General features: G+C 37.0%; 1 protein-coding gene across 13 annotated transcripts in view; it reads left to right on the top strand.

The window, feature by feature from the left end:
- The window catches only part of TBC1D5 (TBC1 domain family member 5), a 591,323-nt gene that overhangs the window by 468,880 nt on the left and 105,512 nt on the right, over nucleotides 1-16,931 (top strand). For all 13 annotated transcript variants that reach the window (XM_033212761.1, XM_033212760.1, XM_033212755.1 and 10 more), the window contains one exon: nucleotides 12,255-12,340. In XM_033212761.1, the coding sequence (XP_033068652.1) occupies nucleotides 12,255-12,340 (86 nt within the window). The remainder of the gene's footprint in view (nucleotides 1-12,254; nucleotides 12,341-16,931) is intronic.

Raw genomic sequence — 16,931 nt, 5'->3', positions numbered from 1 at the left:
TTTCAAAGAACATCTTTATTTCTGCTTTCATTTCGTTATGTACCCAGTAGTCATTCAGGAGCAGGTTGTTCAGTTTCCATGTAGTTGAGCGGTTTGGATTGAGTTTCTTAGTCCTGAGTTCTAGTTTGATTGCACTGTGGTCTGAGAGACAGTTTGTTATAATTTCAGTTCTTGTACATTTGCTGAGGAGTGCTTTACTTCCAATTATGTGGTCAATTTTGGAATAAGTGCGATGTGGTGCTGAGAAGAATGTATATTCTGTTGATTTGGGGTGGAGAGTTCTATAGATGTCTATTAGGTCCGCTTGGTGCAGAGATGAGTTCAATTCCTGGATATCCTTGTTAACTTTCTGTCTCGTTGATCTGTCTAATGTTGACAGTGGAGTGTTGAAATCTCCCATTATTATTGTATGGGAGTCTAAGTCTCTTTGTAGGTCTCTAAGGACTTGCTTTATGAATCTGGGTGCTCCTGTATTGGGTGCATAGATATTTAGGAGAGTTAGCTCTTCCTGTTGAATTGATCCCTTTACCATTATGTAATGGCCTTCTTTGTCTCTTTTGATCTTTGATGGTTTAAAGTCTGTTTTATCAGAGACTAGGATTGCAACCCCTGCTTTTTTTTGTTCTCCATTTGCTTGGTAGATCTTCCTCCATCCCTTTATTTTGAGCCTATGTATGTCTCTGCATGTGAGATGGGTCTCCTGAATACAGCAGACTGATGGGTCTTGACTCTTGATCCAGTTTGCCAGTCTGTGTCTTTTAATTGGAGCATTTAGTCCATTGACATTTAAGGTTAATATTGTTATGTGTGAACTTGATCCTGTCATTATGATAGTAACTGGTTATTTTGCTCGTTAGTTGATGCAGTTTCTTCCTAGCCTCGATGGTCTTTACATTTTGGCATGTTTTTGCAATGGCTGGTACCGTTGTTCCTTTCCATGTTTAGGGCTTCCTTCAGGGTCTCTTGTAAGGCAGGCCTGGTGGTGACAAAATCTCTAAGCATTTGCTTATCTGTAAAGGATTTTATTTCTCCTTCACTGATGAAGCTTAGTTTGGCTGGATATGAAATTCTGGGTTGAAAATTCTTTTCTTTAAGAACGTTGAATATTGGCCCCCACTCTCTTCTGGCTTGTAGAGTTTCTGCCGAGAGGTCTGCTGTTATTCTGATGGGCTTCCCTTTGTGGGTAACCCGACCTTTCTCTCTGGCTGCCCTTAAGATTTTTTCCTTCATTTCAACTTTGGTGAATCTGGCAATTATGTGTCTTGGAGTTGCTGTTCTGGAGGAGTATCTTTGTGGCGTTCTCTGTATTTCCTGAATTTGAATGTTGGCCTGCCCTACTAGGTTGGGGAAGTTCTCCTGGATGATATCCTGAAGAGTGTTTTCCAACTTGGTTCCATTTTCCCCCTCACTTTCAGGCACCCCAATCAGACGTAGATTTGGTCTTTTTACATAATCCCATACTTCTTGCAGGCTTTGTTCATTTCTTTTTCTTCTTTTTTCTTTTGGTTTCTCTTCTCGCTTCATTTCATTCATTTGATCCTCAATCGCTGATACTCTTTCTTCCAGTTGATCGAGTCGGTTACCGAAGCTTGTGCATTTGTCACGTATTCTCGTGTCATGGTTTTCATCTCTGTCATTTCGTTTATGATCTTCTCTGCATTAATTAGTCTAGCTGTCAATTCTTCCACTTTTTTTCAAGATTTTTAGTTTCTTTGCGCTGGGTACGTAATTCCTCCTTTAGCTCTGAGAAGTTTGATGGACTGAAGCCTTCTTCTCTCATCTCGTCAAAGTCATTCTCTGACCAGCTTTGATCCGTTGCTGGCGATGGGCTGCGCTCCTTTGCAGGGGGAGATGCGCTCTTATTTTTTGAATTTCCAGCTTTTCTGCCCTGCTTCTTCCCCATCTTTGTGGTTTTATCTGTCTCTGGACTTTGATGATGGTGACGTACTGATGGGGTTTTGGTATAGGTGTCCTTCCTGTTTGGTAGTTTTCCGTCTGACAGTCAGAAGGACTGTCTGTTGGTCTGTTAGAGATTGCTTGAGGTCCACTCCAGACCCTGTTTGCCTGGGTATCAGCAGCAGAGGTTGCCGAAGACAGAATATTGCTGAACAGCGAGTGTACCTGTCTGATTCTTTCTTTGGAAGTTTCCTCTCAGGGGTGATGCCACCCTGTGAGGTGTGGGGTATCAGACTGCCCCTAGTGGGGGATGTCTCCCAGCTAGGCTACTCAGGGGTCAGGGACCCACCTGAGCAGGCAGTCTGTCCGTTCTCAGATCTCAACCTCCGCGTTAGGAGATCCACGGCTCTCCCCAAAGCTGTCAGACAGAGTCGTTCGGGTCTGCAGCGGCCCCGCTCTTTCCCCTAATGGACTGCAGCTGTGCGCTGTCCGCAGCGGTAGAGTCTACAGAGACAGGCAGGCTTCCTTGAGCTGCTGTGAGCTCCACCCAGTTCGAGCTTCCCAGCGGCTTTGTTTACCTACTTAAGCCTCAGCAATGGCGGGCGCCCCTCCCCCAGCCTCGCTGCTGCCTTGCAGATAGATCGCCGCAGATGGCTGTGTTAGCAGTGAGGGAGGCTCCGTGGGCGTGGGACCCTCCCGGCCAGGTGTGGGATATATTCTCCTGGTGTGCCTGTTTCCTTAAAGCGCAGTATTGGGGTGGGAGTTACCCGATTTTCCAGGTGTTGTGTGTCTCAGTTCCCCTGGCTAGGAAAAGGGATTTCCTTCCCCCTTGCGCTTCCAGGTGAGGCGATGCCTCGCCCTGCTTCAGCTCACGCTGGTCAGGCTGCAGCAGCTGCCCCGCACCGATTGTCCGGCACTCCCTAGTGAGATGACCCCAGTACCTCAGTTGAAAATGCAGAAATCACCAGTCTTCTGTGTCGCTCGCGCTGGGAGTTGGAGACTGGAGCTGTTCCTATTCGGCCATCTTGCTCCGCCCCCAGTAGTTCGTTTTAAGACTGAGCTGTATCAAAGATCATTGATTCAAAATATTTTACAACACTATCTGCTATTTAGAGAAATTCACATCTAAGATTAGTGTTCTTTTGTAAAATGACACATGGAATCTAGAATAAGGTAGTCCAAAGGCGAAAGTCCATCTACATGGACTCTTCTCCAAGGTCTTCTCTGTGGTCTAACTTGACATACTTTCTCCTACATAGATAACAGGCTCACTCAGTAAAATACAACTCAAATCTATGTGTTATTTATTTATGTTTGCTTTGTGATTTCTCCCTTCACTTAGAAATTTCAAAGTTCATATTTCACTTTTTACTAATAAGATTCACAAAAAAATACAGTGGAAGCAGATGACCTTGATAAAAGTGGGTTTTTACAATAAATGAATTTTTAATTCCAAGATTTTTTTCATTGAAATTACTCTCCCAATTGCATTAAAAGTGTAGCCGTGCAAAGCTTCCTTTTACCAGGCGTCATTGTTCAGGACCTTAGTTTTTGTTGCCTTGGCAATTCCGAAAGCAGGTGATGAAAGGGAAGAAGACAGGGAAAAGAAGATGGGAGAAAAATTTTCCAGATCAGAGTTCTCAGTCCTGTTGGGTCACAGACTTACTCTTGGGGGTTCAAAAATTCTCACAGTTTTTACATTGCCTCTATTTTGATGGTTACTTGATTAAACTGTTCTAACATTTCTAAAAATAAAAATTTGCAGTGATAACTTTTATATCAGAATTTACCTCTGTTTCCCAAATTGGGATCTTTAGGAATATTTTTTGAGACCACTTTTTCCCTTTTTTTCTTTAATGAAGATTGGGAACCGCACTTAGGAACAGACAAATGGATTTCCGTATTTCTTAAAGCATTGAAGTAAGTCTCTCCCACCCCCACCATTACTGACATTGAAGAAGGAAAAAGGTGAAGAGTTCAGTACTACTGAAAAGAGCCAACCAGTTATCTAAAAGACATATTTTGAGGCCCAGTATTAGCAACAAAGAAAATTTGTAGACCTAAACTCCTACTTTCCATATATATAAATAACAAACCGGGGGCGGGGGGGGGGTTGGGGGTATGTTACTCTGGCATCTTCCTGCACGCTAAATTCAAAAATGTAAATACATTAGTAAAAGAAAAAAATTGATTTCTCTTTTAGTGTCTATTTATTGTGTGAAGCTAAAGTCGAGCATAACGCACAGGTGGTTTAAAATGCTTCTCTGCCATCTGAGATCTCGGCTTGCCAGGGGATGTCACTTTAGGGAATTGGGCTTATTCAGTATGTAAAATGAGGCTGGCATGGCTTCAGAGGTTTTGTCTGTGTCTTTACCCAATTAACGATGTTTTTGCTTCCTTTTTTTTTAAACTTTTTCTCTTCTATATTTTCTATTTTTTGATTTACTCTGTAGATGCATAGATGAGAATTACCTAGATTTTTCTATCAATTGCCCTAAGATTCTTAATACCTAGTTTTCACAATATATTTTTCCCATCAAAATACATAGGAATTATTAGTAAATAAACCAGAAGTCATTTTGATCCTGACACTGAAATAATATTTTAGTTACAACCAAGTTACAAATATTTATATTCTTTTTAAATGAAAATCTATATTAATTTGATGAGTGCATTGTATTCTTACATTTTGAATTTTGTGTATTGTTTAAAACAAAAACTAGGTTTTATTTTCCAAATCTGAGGTTTTGTGAATTTATTTTATACTAAGTATATGAAATTAACTCACGGTAAGATTGTTAAAAAAAAAGTGATTTAGATCAGGAAGGTGAGGCTCAATATACTATTATGCATAAATATGTATAGTAAAATGAGTATTGTCCTTAGTCACAAGTGATATAAGAAGAAAATCAACTCTTGGATAAATGAAGAATAAGAAATAAGATACAAAGTCTAGGTTTGATAACGTTTAGATAATATTCAGACAATACCCCTTATTGATACAGTGTGCATATGTATTTTAAAGGGAGTAATTTTGAGAGCATGTGGGATTACAATGTCTGCCTTTTTGATTCCCTGTGTTACTGTATCTATATTTAATGAAAAGGGCAGTGTGGCAATAAGAGACAGAAATAGTGAGACCTTTGTGAACCCTCTAGCAATCAGTGAATATCAGACCACAAATTTTTCCAGCTTTAATTACAGGCAAAAGAAAAGACAAAATTAGCATTTTAATATAGAAATATCTTAGGCTTTAGGAGAATTATGATAAATCTAATGTTGCCTAGTGAACCAGAGAGGGAATATTACAACAAACTGTCTCCTTAGGAATATTTGTTTAAATAAAGGCAACAATACTTCATCCTTATCTTTTTTAGATAGTTATCACTATTTCAGGCTGTTCTTTGTTCCAGGTTTAAAATACCTTTAGTTAAAAAAATAAAAAAGTAATTGGCAGTGTTTGTTTTCTATAAAACTATAAGAAGAGAAAAATTCTGTTTGCTTGGCACTAGCAAGATAATTATTTTAGGGAGAGTTTTTGCTCTGCAGCTCTAGTTCACGCGTGCCATGGCATCTCTGCACTTGGATGCATTTAGGTTATCTCATTTCAGTTACAGCGTATTAAACTAACTCCTCTTCCATGGCTGAGGTTTGCCCACCTGTCTCCCCTAAAACACCTGCAACATATGTTTGCATAACCCTGTAATGCTTTGCCTTTAGGGTCCTGAGAAATTCCCCCAGAGCTTTTCGCTTATAAACAGCTGAGCAATTCGTTTTTCTAATGATGGTTGCTTTCCCCCCAGCATTGAGGCAATAACATATTCACTAAAATAAGGGTCTCATTTTTCATCAAAGAGGAACGTTCGACATATTTTTACAGTGCTATTTCTCCTTCCAAGCTTTATTTTTCCCCTTTTGTAATCTAGCATGCTATTAAAATTAAGGGTTGGTAGCAAGTATTAAGGGAAAGAAAACTATAATTCTTCATTTGTCAAGTATTTTCTTTTCTTCATGCCAAACATACATTATACTGTAAATACTTTTTTCTGTTAAACAAGTACTATAGAACTTTGTCAGTTTAATGTAAAAATTGTGACCCAGTAAGCTATAAAAATGATAATAATTTGGACATATTGCAGGAAATCACTTTGATTGTTATATTCTCATATGCTAGCAAACAAATGCTGCCTTAATAGTATGATTTTACACCTTTTTCATATTAGTAAATCTATGTGCTCCTATTCTGAGAAATAAGACAGCCTTTCTCCTCACATGAGATCCAGTATTCATATTTTTTCTATGTGTTTTTGCTTTAAAAAATACAATGCTTGTCAAAATCTATCCTAAATTCATGTATAACTATTTGAAGTATGAAGCATCACCTTTTCCACCTATTTGTTATCATGAATTTCAGGTAGTCAGACTGTCAGATCTGCCCTCTGACTCATGTCTGTCAGTACTCAGTGGTATCAAAAGGTAATCATGTCATTGAGTTCTTATCAAGTGCCTGGTACTGTGCTGGGAACTTAGTTCTCATCGTGTCAATTAATCCTTTCTGCAGTTTTGCAGATGAGTAAACTAGAGCTAGGAATGTAATTAACTCCTTACAGTTGCTCCACTGGTAATAGATGGAGCAGGAATCTGAGTACAACCCTCACTGACTCCTGATCCCTTGCGTCACCTATCAGGCACCTTGTGCCCGACTCTAGAGCACACGAGTGCGGTTACATTTACCCTAGTGCTTGTGTTTTCAACGTATAACTTCACCTCTACATTAACTCTTACTGGTACTTTAATAAATTAGGACAGGCATCACTGGAATTTATATTCTTTTGCTCTTTTCAGTTCTGCCGATACTTATAAATAGCCAGTCCTTTGAAATATCCTGTGCTGTTCATAGCAAGATGAGACTTCTCCTTCTGTAGTCTCTATTTGATGATTCAAATGGAGATATCACCTTGGAGTGAAGAACAGGAGTTAGGGAATCAGTCCAGAAAGTACTATTTGTAATTACCTTTGTTGGATGACTTTGATTTCTCCAGACTCAGTACAAGGAAAATATCTACCACCTTATAGTTATGTGTACTTCTTGTAGCATCTAGTATTTAGTTAGGCTTAGTGTGAATTAGCATTTAAATATTTTTATACTATCATAACAAAATGAGTTTGAATTTAGAATATTGAAATGTTGCTATAGGGGTAAGAGTGGCAAAGAGGAGATAGGTCGGCTCATCTACAGACTTCCATTACAGAGTGCAGAGTATGGCCAAGGGGAGTTGTTCACCATCCAAAGTCAAACTCATTCTTGGACAGAATGTTTGTTTTACCTAAAATTATATTAAGGAGCAGTCTACTGTCATATAATATATACTTTATAAGTGAACAAAGTTAACTATAACTTAGATCGATTTCAGTTTTTATCTCTTATTTTGATTGCTGTTATTTAAGCTTTATTGTAAGTCGATTTTGTGATCATGCTAAATTAACAAAAGCATTTTGGAAAGTCAGAAGCATAGCATGAGTTTTGTTTAGTTTTGATTTGTTTTTTGCATATTGTTTGTTCTAGAACACTTGCATCTACCACTGTCAGTTCTGCTTCTGTATGTCACTTTGTCCACAAGACTTTAAGATACCTTCCCAAAATTCAGCCTGTCCACACCATGGGTAGAATGTGTTCAGCATTCTTCTTATATTGCTATAAAATAAAATGCTGAAGAAAAAGCTTTAAATAGAGCTTCAACAACATTAACAGAAAGAAGTTGAGTGATATTTGGGCAGTTAACAAACTGAAATCTTGTGAAAGACTTACTTCAGGCCCATCCTGGTTGGCCTAGGAAAGGCATGGTAAACCCAGGATGAACTGAATTTGAATTTGTGATTTTTGCACTTTTCTTTTTTCTTTCTTTCTTCCTTCCTTTTTTATTTTATTTTATTTTACTTCATTGTTTTTGGAGACAAGGTCTCATTCTGTCGCCCAGGCTGGAGTGCAGTGACACAATCTCAGCTCACTGCAATCTCCTCCTCCCAGGCTCAAGCTGTTTTACCTCAACCTCCCAAGTAGCTGGGACTATAGGCATATGCCACCATACTCGACTCTCTTACTTTTTAAGAGAGAGGATCTCGCAGTCACCCAGGTTGGAATAATACAGTGGCATGATCATAGCTCACTGCGGCCTCAAACTGCATTCAAGTGATCCTCCTGCCTCAGCAGCATGCACCACCATGCCCAGCTAATTTTTTTTGTTTTTTGTTGAGACAGTGGTCTTGCTATTTTGCCCAGGCTGGTCTCATACTTCTGGCCTCAAGCGATCCTCCTACCTCGGCCTCCCAAAGTTCTGGAATTACAGGCATGAACCACTGCACCCAGCCTGCATTCATTATGTATAGTTATATAAACTTCCCAGAACATGGAACATAATTGGTATTCCTCTGTACACAGACTAATATGAGTTAAGATATGATTACCATTTTGCTATCTTCCAAAGGAAAATTCCCCAAAACAAACGCGTTTAAAAATATCCATGGTTTTGGAAATGCTCGTGATAGTTGAAGTCCTGACTGTGAAAATGAGTTTAAAACACAATCATGCACTGCATAATGACGTTTGGGTCAACAGCAGACCACACATATGATAGTGCTCCCGTAAGATTATAATACCATGTTTTTACTGTACCTTTTCTTTTTAAATATGTCTAAGTACACAGATACCATTGTGTTGTACCTGTCTACTGTATTCAGTACAGTAACATGCTATACAGGTTTGTAGCCTGGGGTCAATGAGCTATATCATATAACCTAGGTATGTAATAAGCTATACCATCTAGGTTTTTGTAAAATATATTCTATGATGCTCACACAATAATGAAATCACCTAATGACACATTTCTGAGAACATATCCCCATCATTAAGCAACACATGATTGTAATTGCCAGTTGTTCTAATACAAATGAAGACATAATGTTAAAGTGTTGACATAACGTGTTCTGCACAATGAGAAATCACAGTTTTCATGGGGTCTGGTCTTTCTTACGTATAGTGTTTTACATGTATAGTTCTAGTAGCTCTTATATTTTAGAGAAGATTCCAGAACTTTAAAGATTAGAAATCATCATATTTTTATAAAGTTGTATTTGAAAAAAGAAAAAAAAAAACTCCTTTAAGAAGAGCAAGTATTAGCCAAGCGTGGTGTCTCACACATGTAATACCAGCACTTTGGAAGGCTGAGGTGGGTGGATCACTTGAGCCCAGGAGTTCAAGACCAGCCTGGGCAACATGGCAAAACTCCATCTCTACAAAACAATATAAAAATTAGCTGGGCGTGTTGGTGCTTGCGTGTAGTCCCAACTACCAGGAGGCTGAGGTGGGAGGATCACTTGAGCCTGGGATGTCAAGTCTTCAGTGAGCCAAGATAGCACTATTGCACTCCAGCCTGGGCAACAGAATGAAACGCTGTCTTCCCCCTACCTCCCCCCCAGCAAAAAAAAGAGGAGCAAGTATCTCTTTTAAAATATTTCAGTTGCATAAAGTGAGAATTCCACTCATTTAATCTTGTCCCCCTAAGGAAACCATTGATAACATTTTGGTACGTCACAGTTATCTATCCATTTATCTTCATATGTACATTTATATATGTATTTTTAACAATGATTTGAACCTGTTACCTAGTTTTAATTTGGTTTTGTTTTGGTTGTTATTTGTGTGAGATAGTATTCCAAAATTCCTTAACTTTTTAAAACCTTATTTAATAGAGATAAAATTAACTTAATTGAAAGAGAAGAATTATAGGTAAATTGAAGAACTATACTTACTGAATCTTAATGTATAAAAGTATTGGTATCCTTTTTGTTGTTCATGTCTAGATGTTGATTTTTATAGCCATGCAGTGGTGTACAGGTGTTTCAGATATTTCATTTTATGCTGTCCAGTACAGTAGCCACTTGCCACATGTGGCTGTTTAGCGCTTGAAGTGTGGCTAGTCCAAATTGAGATGTGCTGTAAGTATAAAATACACACTGGGTTTCAAAGACTTTATACAAAAGAAACAATGTGAAGTATCTCATTAATAACTATATATGTTGATTACATGTTAAGATCATAGTATTTTAGATAGACTGAATTAAATAAAATATCACATTTAGTTTCACTTGTTTCCTTTTTATTTTCTTTTTTAAACGTGGCTACTAGAAAATTTTAAATTATAGATGAAATTTATATTTGTGACCCACTGTTGGGTAGTGTTGGTCTAGATCCATCTATATGTCTGTATACTTATGTTTTAGAAACATCATTGTCTTCCCAACAGAAAAGAATAACTTTCAGCCATAACCTCTTATTTTATTTTCTTAACGTTTCAAATGCTGTTTTTCAACATCATCTTTTGATTCTTTTTTTTGTTTCCAGTACAGTGGTACTTTAAACTACCTCTCCCTTTGATAGCAGTAAGTCTCCTAGGAATTTAAATATGCCTCAGTGAAAGCAATACTTGAGCCTCATTTATATGTTCAAGTTAGATCATTATTCCTAATAATGGCTTTAAGTGCTTAGATAGATCAGCACTCCGTGTCTTGAATTGCTTGTCATTTCTTCATAAAGATGTTTCAAGTAATTGCCCATGTGATCCCTTCTTTCATTATTTTATGGCAAAAAGTAACATAATCCTTTATTAGTTTGTTGGAAGTCAGAAAAAAAAGGTTCTTTTTTTATTAGCAAAAACAAAATGTATTTCCAGGTACTAAGAATAAAGAACAAAATTAGTCATGAGGGATAGTCCTGCGAAAGTTAATTTTTAAAATACATCATGAATGCACTGTCAGTCTGCCAGTGGCCTTAACCTCTATTTTATTTTCCCATTATACTTGGGTCCAGGTTGTCATCAGCTATCATGAGAAAACCTATGTAATTCCTAGAGAGAGAAAAAGTTGCACTGTTAGACTTAATAGTATGGTAGTCATGGAAGCATCAGTTATCTTCATCAAGGCAATTCAGATTTGATTATTGTAGAACTGTGTTGAATACCAAACCAGTGGAGTAGTAGCTGGAGCTAAATCAAGGGATTGTCATTTTTGTCAGATGATTAGGGCTGGCTTGGAAGAGATATGAAAGGGTTGAGCTGTGTAAATATTCTCTTTTCAGCAGAAAAAGAAAAGGTCCATCATGGCCATTAAATGCGGCTTGTTAGCTTGATGAATTTCAAACTATTTAACCTTAGCAATTATATCCCCCCACAACTCCCCCGTGCCTGCATGCAAGTGTATCAGTGTCTTGGAATTATGTCTCCAAGGACTGATATCTAAGCATATTGGTAATTTTCTATTGAGATAATATGCAGCTTTTCCATGTCCAGATACGTATCTCAAAGGAAGTGCATGCCTTTGTTCAAAAACCCAATTATTAACTTGAATTATATGCCCAGGTAAACATGAGAACACATTTATTTATAAGGTTTTAAAAACTTTTTATGGTAAATATATGTAATTTAACATTTTACAGATTATGGTATTCATTTAAATTATGCTGTAAACATGATTAGTTTTTGTAAAGCAGAAGTATATTTGTTTAATTTTCACTTGCCTGTGAGGGACTTGATACATTTAAATAATAGATATGTTTAAATAATAGCAACACATTTAAACAGACACAGTGGACCTAATGATTCAAGGACATTTCTGCAATGTTTATAAATAATGTTGCATTCTAGAAAGGGCAGTGTTTTTGCTGCTTTTATGAAAATGTACATCGGTCAATTTGCTTTTGTATTGTAATGGTTATCCTGGTAATATTTGTAGTATCTGGCATATTGGCATTTATTAAACTCATAAATAAGGATAGATGACATAGAAATTGCTAACTTTAAAAGCATTGCTGAATTCTGAAATAACTCATTTTGGAACAAGAAAGTCTCAGTGTGCCATCTAGTGGACACATTTAGCATTCTGGTCATAAAAAACTAATGATTTTCTCTTCCCCCGAAATGCAGTTACCTGGACACCTTGTGTCTTTCGGTCCCTTGGCATAGTTTGTGGTTGTGTTACATCTCATATTGTTTTTAGATTTTATTATAATTGTATTCATCATATTTTTAGGAAAGTTACATTTGAAAGTTTTATTTTGAAGTCATCAAAAATCTAATGATGAATAAATCTATGTTAACTACGAGAGAGGAAAAAATAATTTTTATGTTTAATCAGAACTAAGGAATAATTTAATGAAAGTAAAACCCAATCACACTAAATTATTAAACTTTATATTATACATATTCTTTTCTGAAGGAATATTAAAATGATCATTACTGTCCTCTTATATGTTAATGGATTAAATCATTTAACTAGCTTTTTAAAAATGCATTTTTTTGTTTTAGAGAAATCCAAGACCAGTGACTTATCAATTCCATCCAAACTTAGATTATTACAAAGCACGAGGAGCCGACCTCATGAATAAAAGCCGGTAAGTCCCCTTTTTCTGGTGATAGTTATAAATCACAAGGGTAGTCTCAGAGATCATCAGGAACTTTTACACATTGCTGAAAACAATTTTCCAGATTTTAGCATGTCAATGGCTAATGTACATAAGGAATCTTTATTAAATAAATTACCCAAGTTATTTTAAAGGCGTAAGAAAATGCTATATATTGACATCAATGGTAAGATGAAAAATAAATATAAGAGTACTTGTTACAATTTGAAGTTAGGCAACTTCATTTTTCTAACATGAATAAACTTGCATAAATTGTGCCTACTTGTATAATCTCTTTCTAGATTTTTGCTGTTGATTGAAAAGAGGCAGCTTTATAATATATTTTTAAATTATTTCAGTAACAAAATTAAAAATGTGTTTCCCAACTGTCTTTAGAACTACACAATAAGCTTATAAATGCATCTTGTGTGTACGTTTGTGATTGCATACATAGAAATTTTAAGGGTCACTGTAGGAATAAAAAACATTAAAATCCTACTTTTCAAAGAAATTAACATTGGCAGAAAGGGTTGATGAATGGTTTTGTTCTTTCATAATACTACATTGAGATGTCTCAAGAGTTAACTTGTCAAACCAGAACCATTTCAAATTAGAATGTAATTTCAAAGTTTACTGTGGAAGACTAAAATGTTAGTAATGATAAATGCTGCCAAGTTGTCCGAATTTTCTTCCTCAAGCATTTTGCCTATGTGTTAGCTTTTCTTCAGTAGAATTCCAACAGCCTAAATATACATTTATGGAATACATATACACAATGTGTTCTGCTGTTACTGGAGAGTTAAAAATAAGTTATAATTCCTGCTGCATAGGAACTCATATTCTAAGGGATAAGAAGAAGTTTACAACAAAATGGCTAAATTTAAACTTGAAATTTGAACCTTGTCTTAGCGTAATGTTGTTATAAAATTAGCCATCTCTGATTGAAATCTGTTTGCCCCATATATTGATGTACCGTGCAATTATGAGACCAGTTCTGTAGCCCATGAGACTTGTCTGAAGCTCTTTTCTGTTTGTTCATTTCATCTGAGTCTTGTTACACAAATAAAAATGTATTCACTATAGTTAGTTGATCATTCAACACAACTGCCAGATTGGTTATTTTAAACACATGAAGTGCCCAGTAAAAACCCAGACCAAAATCCCTGCCTTCAGTAATCTTACACCCTAGTCAATTATATTTCTTCCCATTATGTCAAATATTTAGTTTTGTTATGTTTAAGAGAACAAAGTATATTAGTCTTTTTCTTTATACAAGACCTTTTTAGCTGGAATCCTTTGTCTTCCTCTCCCTCCCAACCCCCACAGGATTATTTTTTACACAACAGCCAAGTAAATGTCACTTTATAACAGATTATATCATACCTCCACGTAAACATCTCCAAAGGCTTCCTATTACCACTGGCAATCCAGTCTTCTTCCTGAAGCCCTTTCCTATCTCTTTGACCTTATCTCCTTCCACTCTCTCCTCTTCACTCTCATGCTACAGCCACATCAGCCTTCTCTGTTTCTTGCCCTTGCTTAGGACCTTTGCACCTAACTCTTCCCTCCTGCTAGAGCTCTTCTGCTACCCCCATCTTCCCATGCCTCTTCATGATTTAAAGCTCAGCCTAAATGTCATCTCAGAGAGGCCACTCTTAACCTCCTTGCCTGTCTTCACCTCCCCTATTCACTCTATCCCATCATCATGAACTGAAGTTATATAATTCATTTGTGTATTTATAATCTGTCTCCCCAACTTCTCCACTAAAATCTAAGCCCCTGAGGGCAGACATTTTGTCTTACCACTTCATGGCACCTAGGACAGTGATGACTGGTATAGGGAAGGCACTCAACACATATTTGTTATATGAATTTTTTGAAATATTTCAAACACCTTTTTCTCCACCACCGGAAATGTATTGTACCCATTCTTTTCTCCCCTACTTGATTTTCTTCTCTTTAGCCTTCTCTCCCCACTCTCCCCACATTTTTCTTGCACAAAATGTTGATTATGTTTTATATATTTCCTTGTAAACACATTAAGATTCTTGTGCAAAATATCTCTTGAAGATTGGAAGGAAGACTTTTTGTCATTCTTTTGTAATTGCAAAGCTTAACATTGAAATTGAACTAAATAAAATGTAGTAATTGAAGCAGATGTCACAGCTCAGTAAGCAAGGAAATAGTTAATAGACGGTGCTGGGAAAATTGGCAAATCTTTGAAAAAGTATCAGCCACACACAAAAATGAATTCCAAAGTGCACTGAAACAAGCAAACATAAAAATAAAAAATAAAAATGCAAGTGCCTATCTGACCGTTAGTTACTTGAAGACTTTTAAATCTTATTTTTTAATTTTTTTTTTTTTTTTTTTGAGATGGAGTCTTACTCTGTCGCCCAGGCTGGAGTGCAGTGGCGCAATCTCAGCTCACCATAAGCTCCGCCTTCTGAGTTCACGACATTCTCCTGCCTCAGCCTCCCGAGTAGCTGGGACTACAGGCACCCGCCACCACGCCTAGCTCGTTTTTTGTATTTTTTTAGTAGAGACGGGGTTTCACCATGTTAGCCAGGATGGTCTCCATCTCCCGACCTCGTGATCTGCCTGCCTCGGCCTCCCAAAGTGCTGGGATTGTAGGTGTGAGCCACCGCGCCCGAAATCTTATTTTTAAATTTTTAATTGACAAATAATAGTGTGAAGGCTTTTTAACCTAAAAAGTAATGGAGAAAATCACAAAGGAACAACTAAGGGATTTTACTATACAACACATATTTTAAAGTAGATAGATCAAAAATAAAGTGAATCAAAAGACAAATCAAAAATCAGGAAAATATTTGTAGTGGATGTAACTGACAAAATAGAATATCATTAATGTATGAAGAATTTAGGCAGTTCAATAAGAAACACAAGATCTGGCCGGGTGCAGAGGCTCACGCCTGTAATCCCAGCACCTTGGGAAGCCAAGGCGGGCGGATCACAAAGTCAGGAGATGGAGACCATTCTGGCCAACATGGTGAAACCCCGTCTCTACTAAAAATACAAAAAATTAGCCAAGAGTGGTGGCACGTGCCTGTAGTCCCAGCTACTCGGGAGGCTGAGGCAGGAGAAACGCTTCAACCCAAGAGGCAGAGCTTGCAGTGAGCGGAGATCGCACCACTGCACTCCGACCTGCGTGACAGAGAGACTTCATCTCCAAAAAAGTAACACAAGATCCTATCTCAGTGGCCATTCCATCTCTTGCCATGGTCTGCTGAATCTTCTTCTTCCTCCAAATATTAAAACAGCCCCAACCCCACACTTCTTTTATTCTCTATACTCATTCCTTTGAGGATTTCAACTCAGTTCATGGCCTTACAGACCATCATCTGTGGCTGACAGGTCCTTAATTTATGTCTTCGGTTTTACCCATCCCTTGCTACTTAATAAATATTTTCTCTTGGATGTCCCATATGCAGCTTAAATTTAGTATTTTTCAAACAGAACTGTTGATTCTACTCCCACACTCACATGCCTGTTATGCCCACAGTGTTTCTCACAAATAAATACCAAACTTGTTTCTCTTTGACTCCAGCCTTTTTCCTTTCTTGGCCTTAATCTGGAATGAGTGTAACAGCTTTTTCTTCTAGTAAATCATCAAACCTAATTGGTAGTCTTGGGAACCCCCCCCATGGTAAAGACAAAGGGTAGGCAAAGATTTCTTATACATGAAACAAAAAACACTAGAAAAGATAGATAAAATGAACTTAAAATTAAGGTTATTTGTTCATCAAAATATGCCATTAAGAAAAAGAACAGGCAAGTCACATCCTTGGGGATAATATTTTTAATACATATATCCCAAATATATAAAGAATTTTTGTATGTCAGGAAAAATATAACTTGGGCAAAATGCTTGAACAGCCTCTTCACAAAAGAAGATATAAAAATCATCAATATGCTCTGAAGAGATGTTCAACATTAGTCATCAGGAAAATGCAAATTAAACCACAATGAGATAACATTTCACACCAACTATAATGGATAAAATAAAATAAAAAATAGACAGTAGCAAATGTTGGCAAGGATGTGGAACAATTTCAAACCAACTATAATGGATAAAATAAAATAAAAAATTGACAGTAGCAAATGTTGGCAAGGATGTGAAGCAATTAGAACCCTCGTATATTCCTGATGTGAGTAGAAAAGGTATAACTACTTTGTAAAATAGTTTGGTAATATCTTATGAAGTTAAACATATATCCTATAATATAGCAGTTTAATTTCTAAGGGTTTATCCAAGGGAAATAAAAACACATATCCAAAAGCCACAACAAACAACATCAAAACAGAATGTTCACAGCAGCCTTATTCTTAATACCCCAAAGCTGGAAATAACCCAATCTCCGTCAACAAGAGACCAGATAAACAATTTGTGGTACATTCAAATAATGGAATACTACTCAGCTATAAAGGAATGAACTAGAGTTGTCCCTGGGGGAATTGTTTCCAGGACCACCTGCATATACCCAAATCTATGCGTACTCAAGTCTCATAGTCGGCTCTCTCATATAGAAACCTGCGTATATGAAAAGTCAGCCTTCTATAT

Source organism: Trachypithecus francoisi, unplaced genomic scaffold (assembly GCF_009764315.1).
Source record: "Trachypithecus francoisi isolate TF-2019V2 unplaced genomic scaffold, Tfra_2.0 Lachesis_group0, whole genome shotgun sequence".
Lineage (NCBI taxonomy): Eukaryota > Metazoa > Chordata > Mammalia > Primates > Cercopithecidae > Trachypithecus > Trachypithecus francoisi.
The sequence above is the reverse complement of the archived record's forward strand: the minus strand, read 5'-3'. Positions and strand labels throughout refer to the sequence as shown.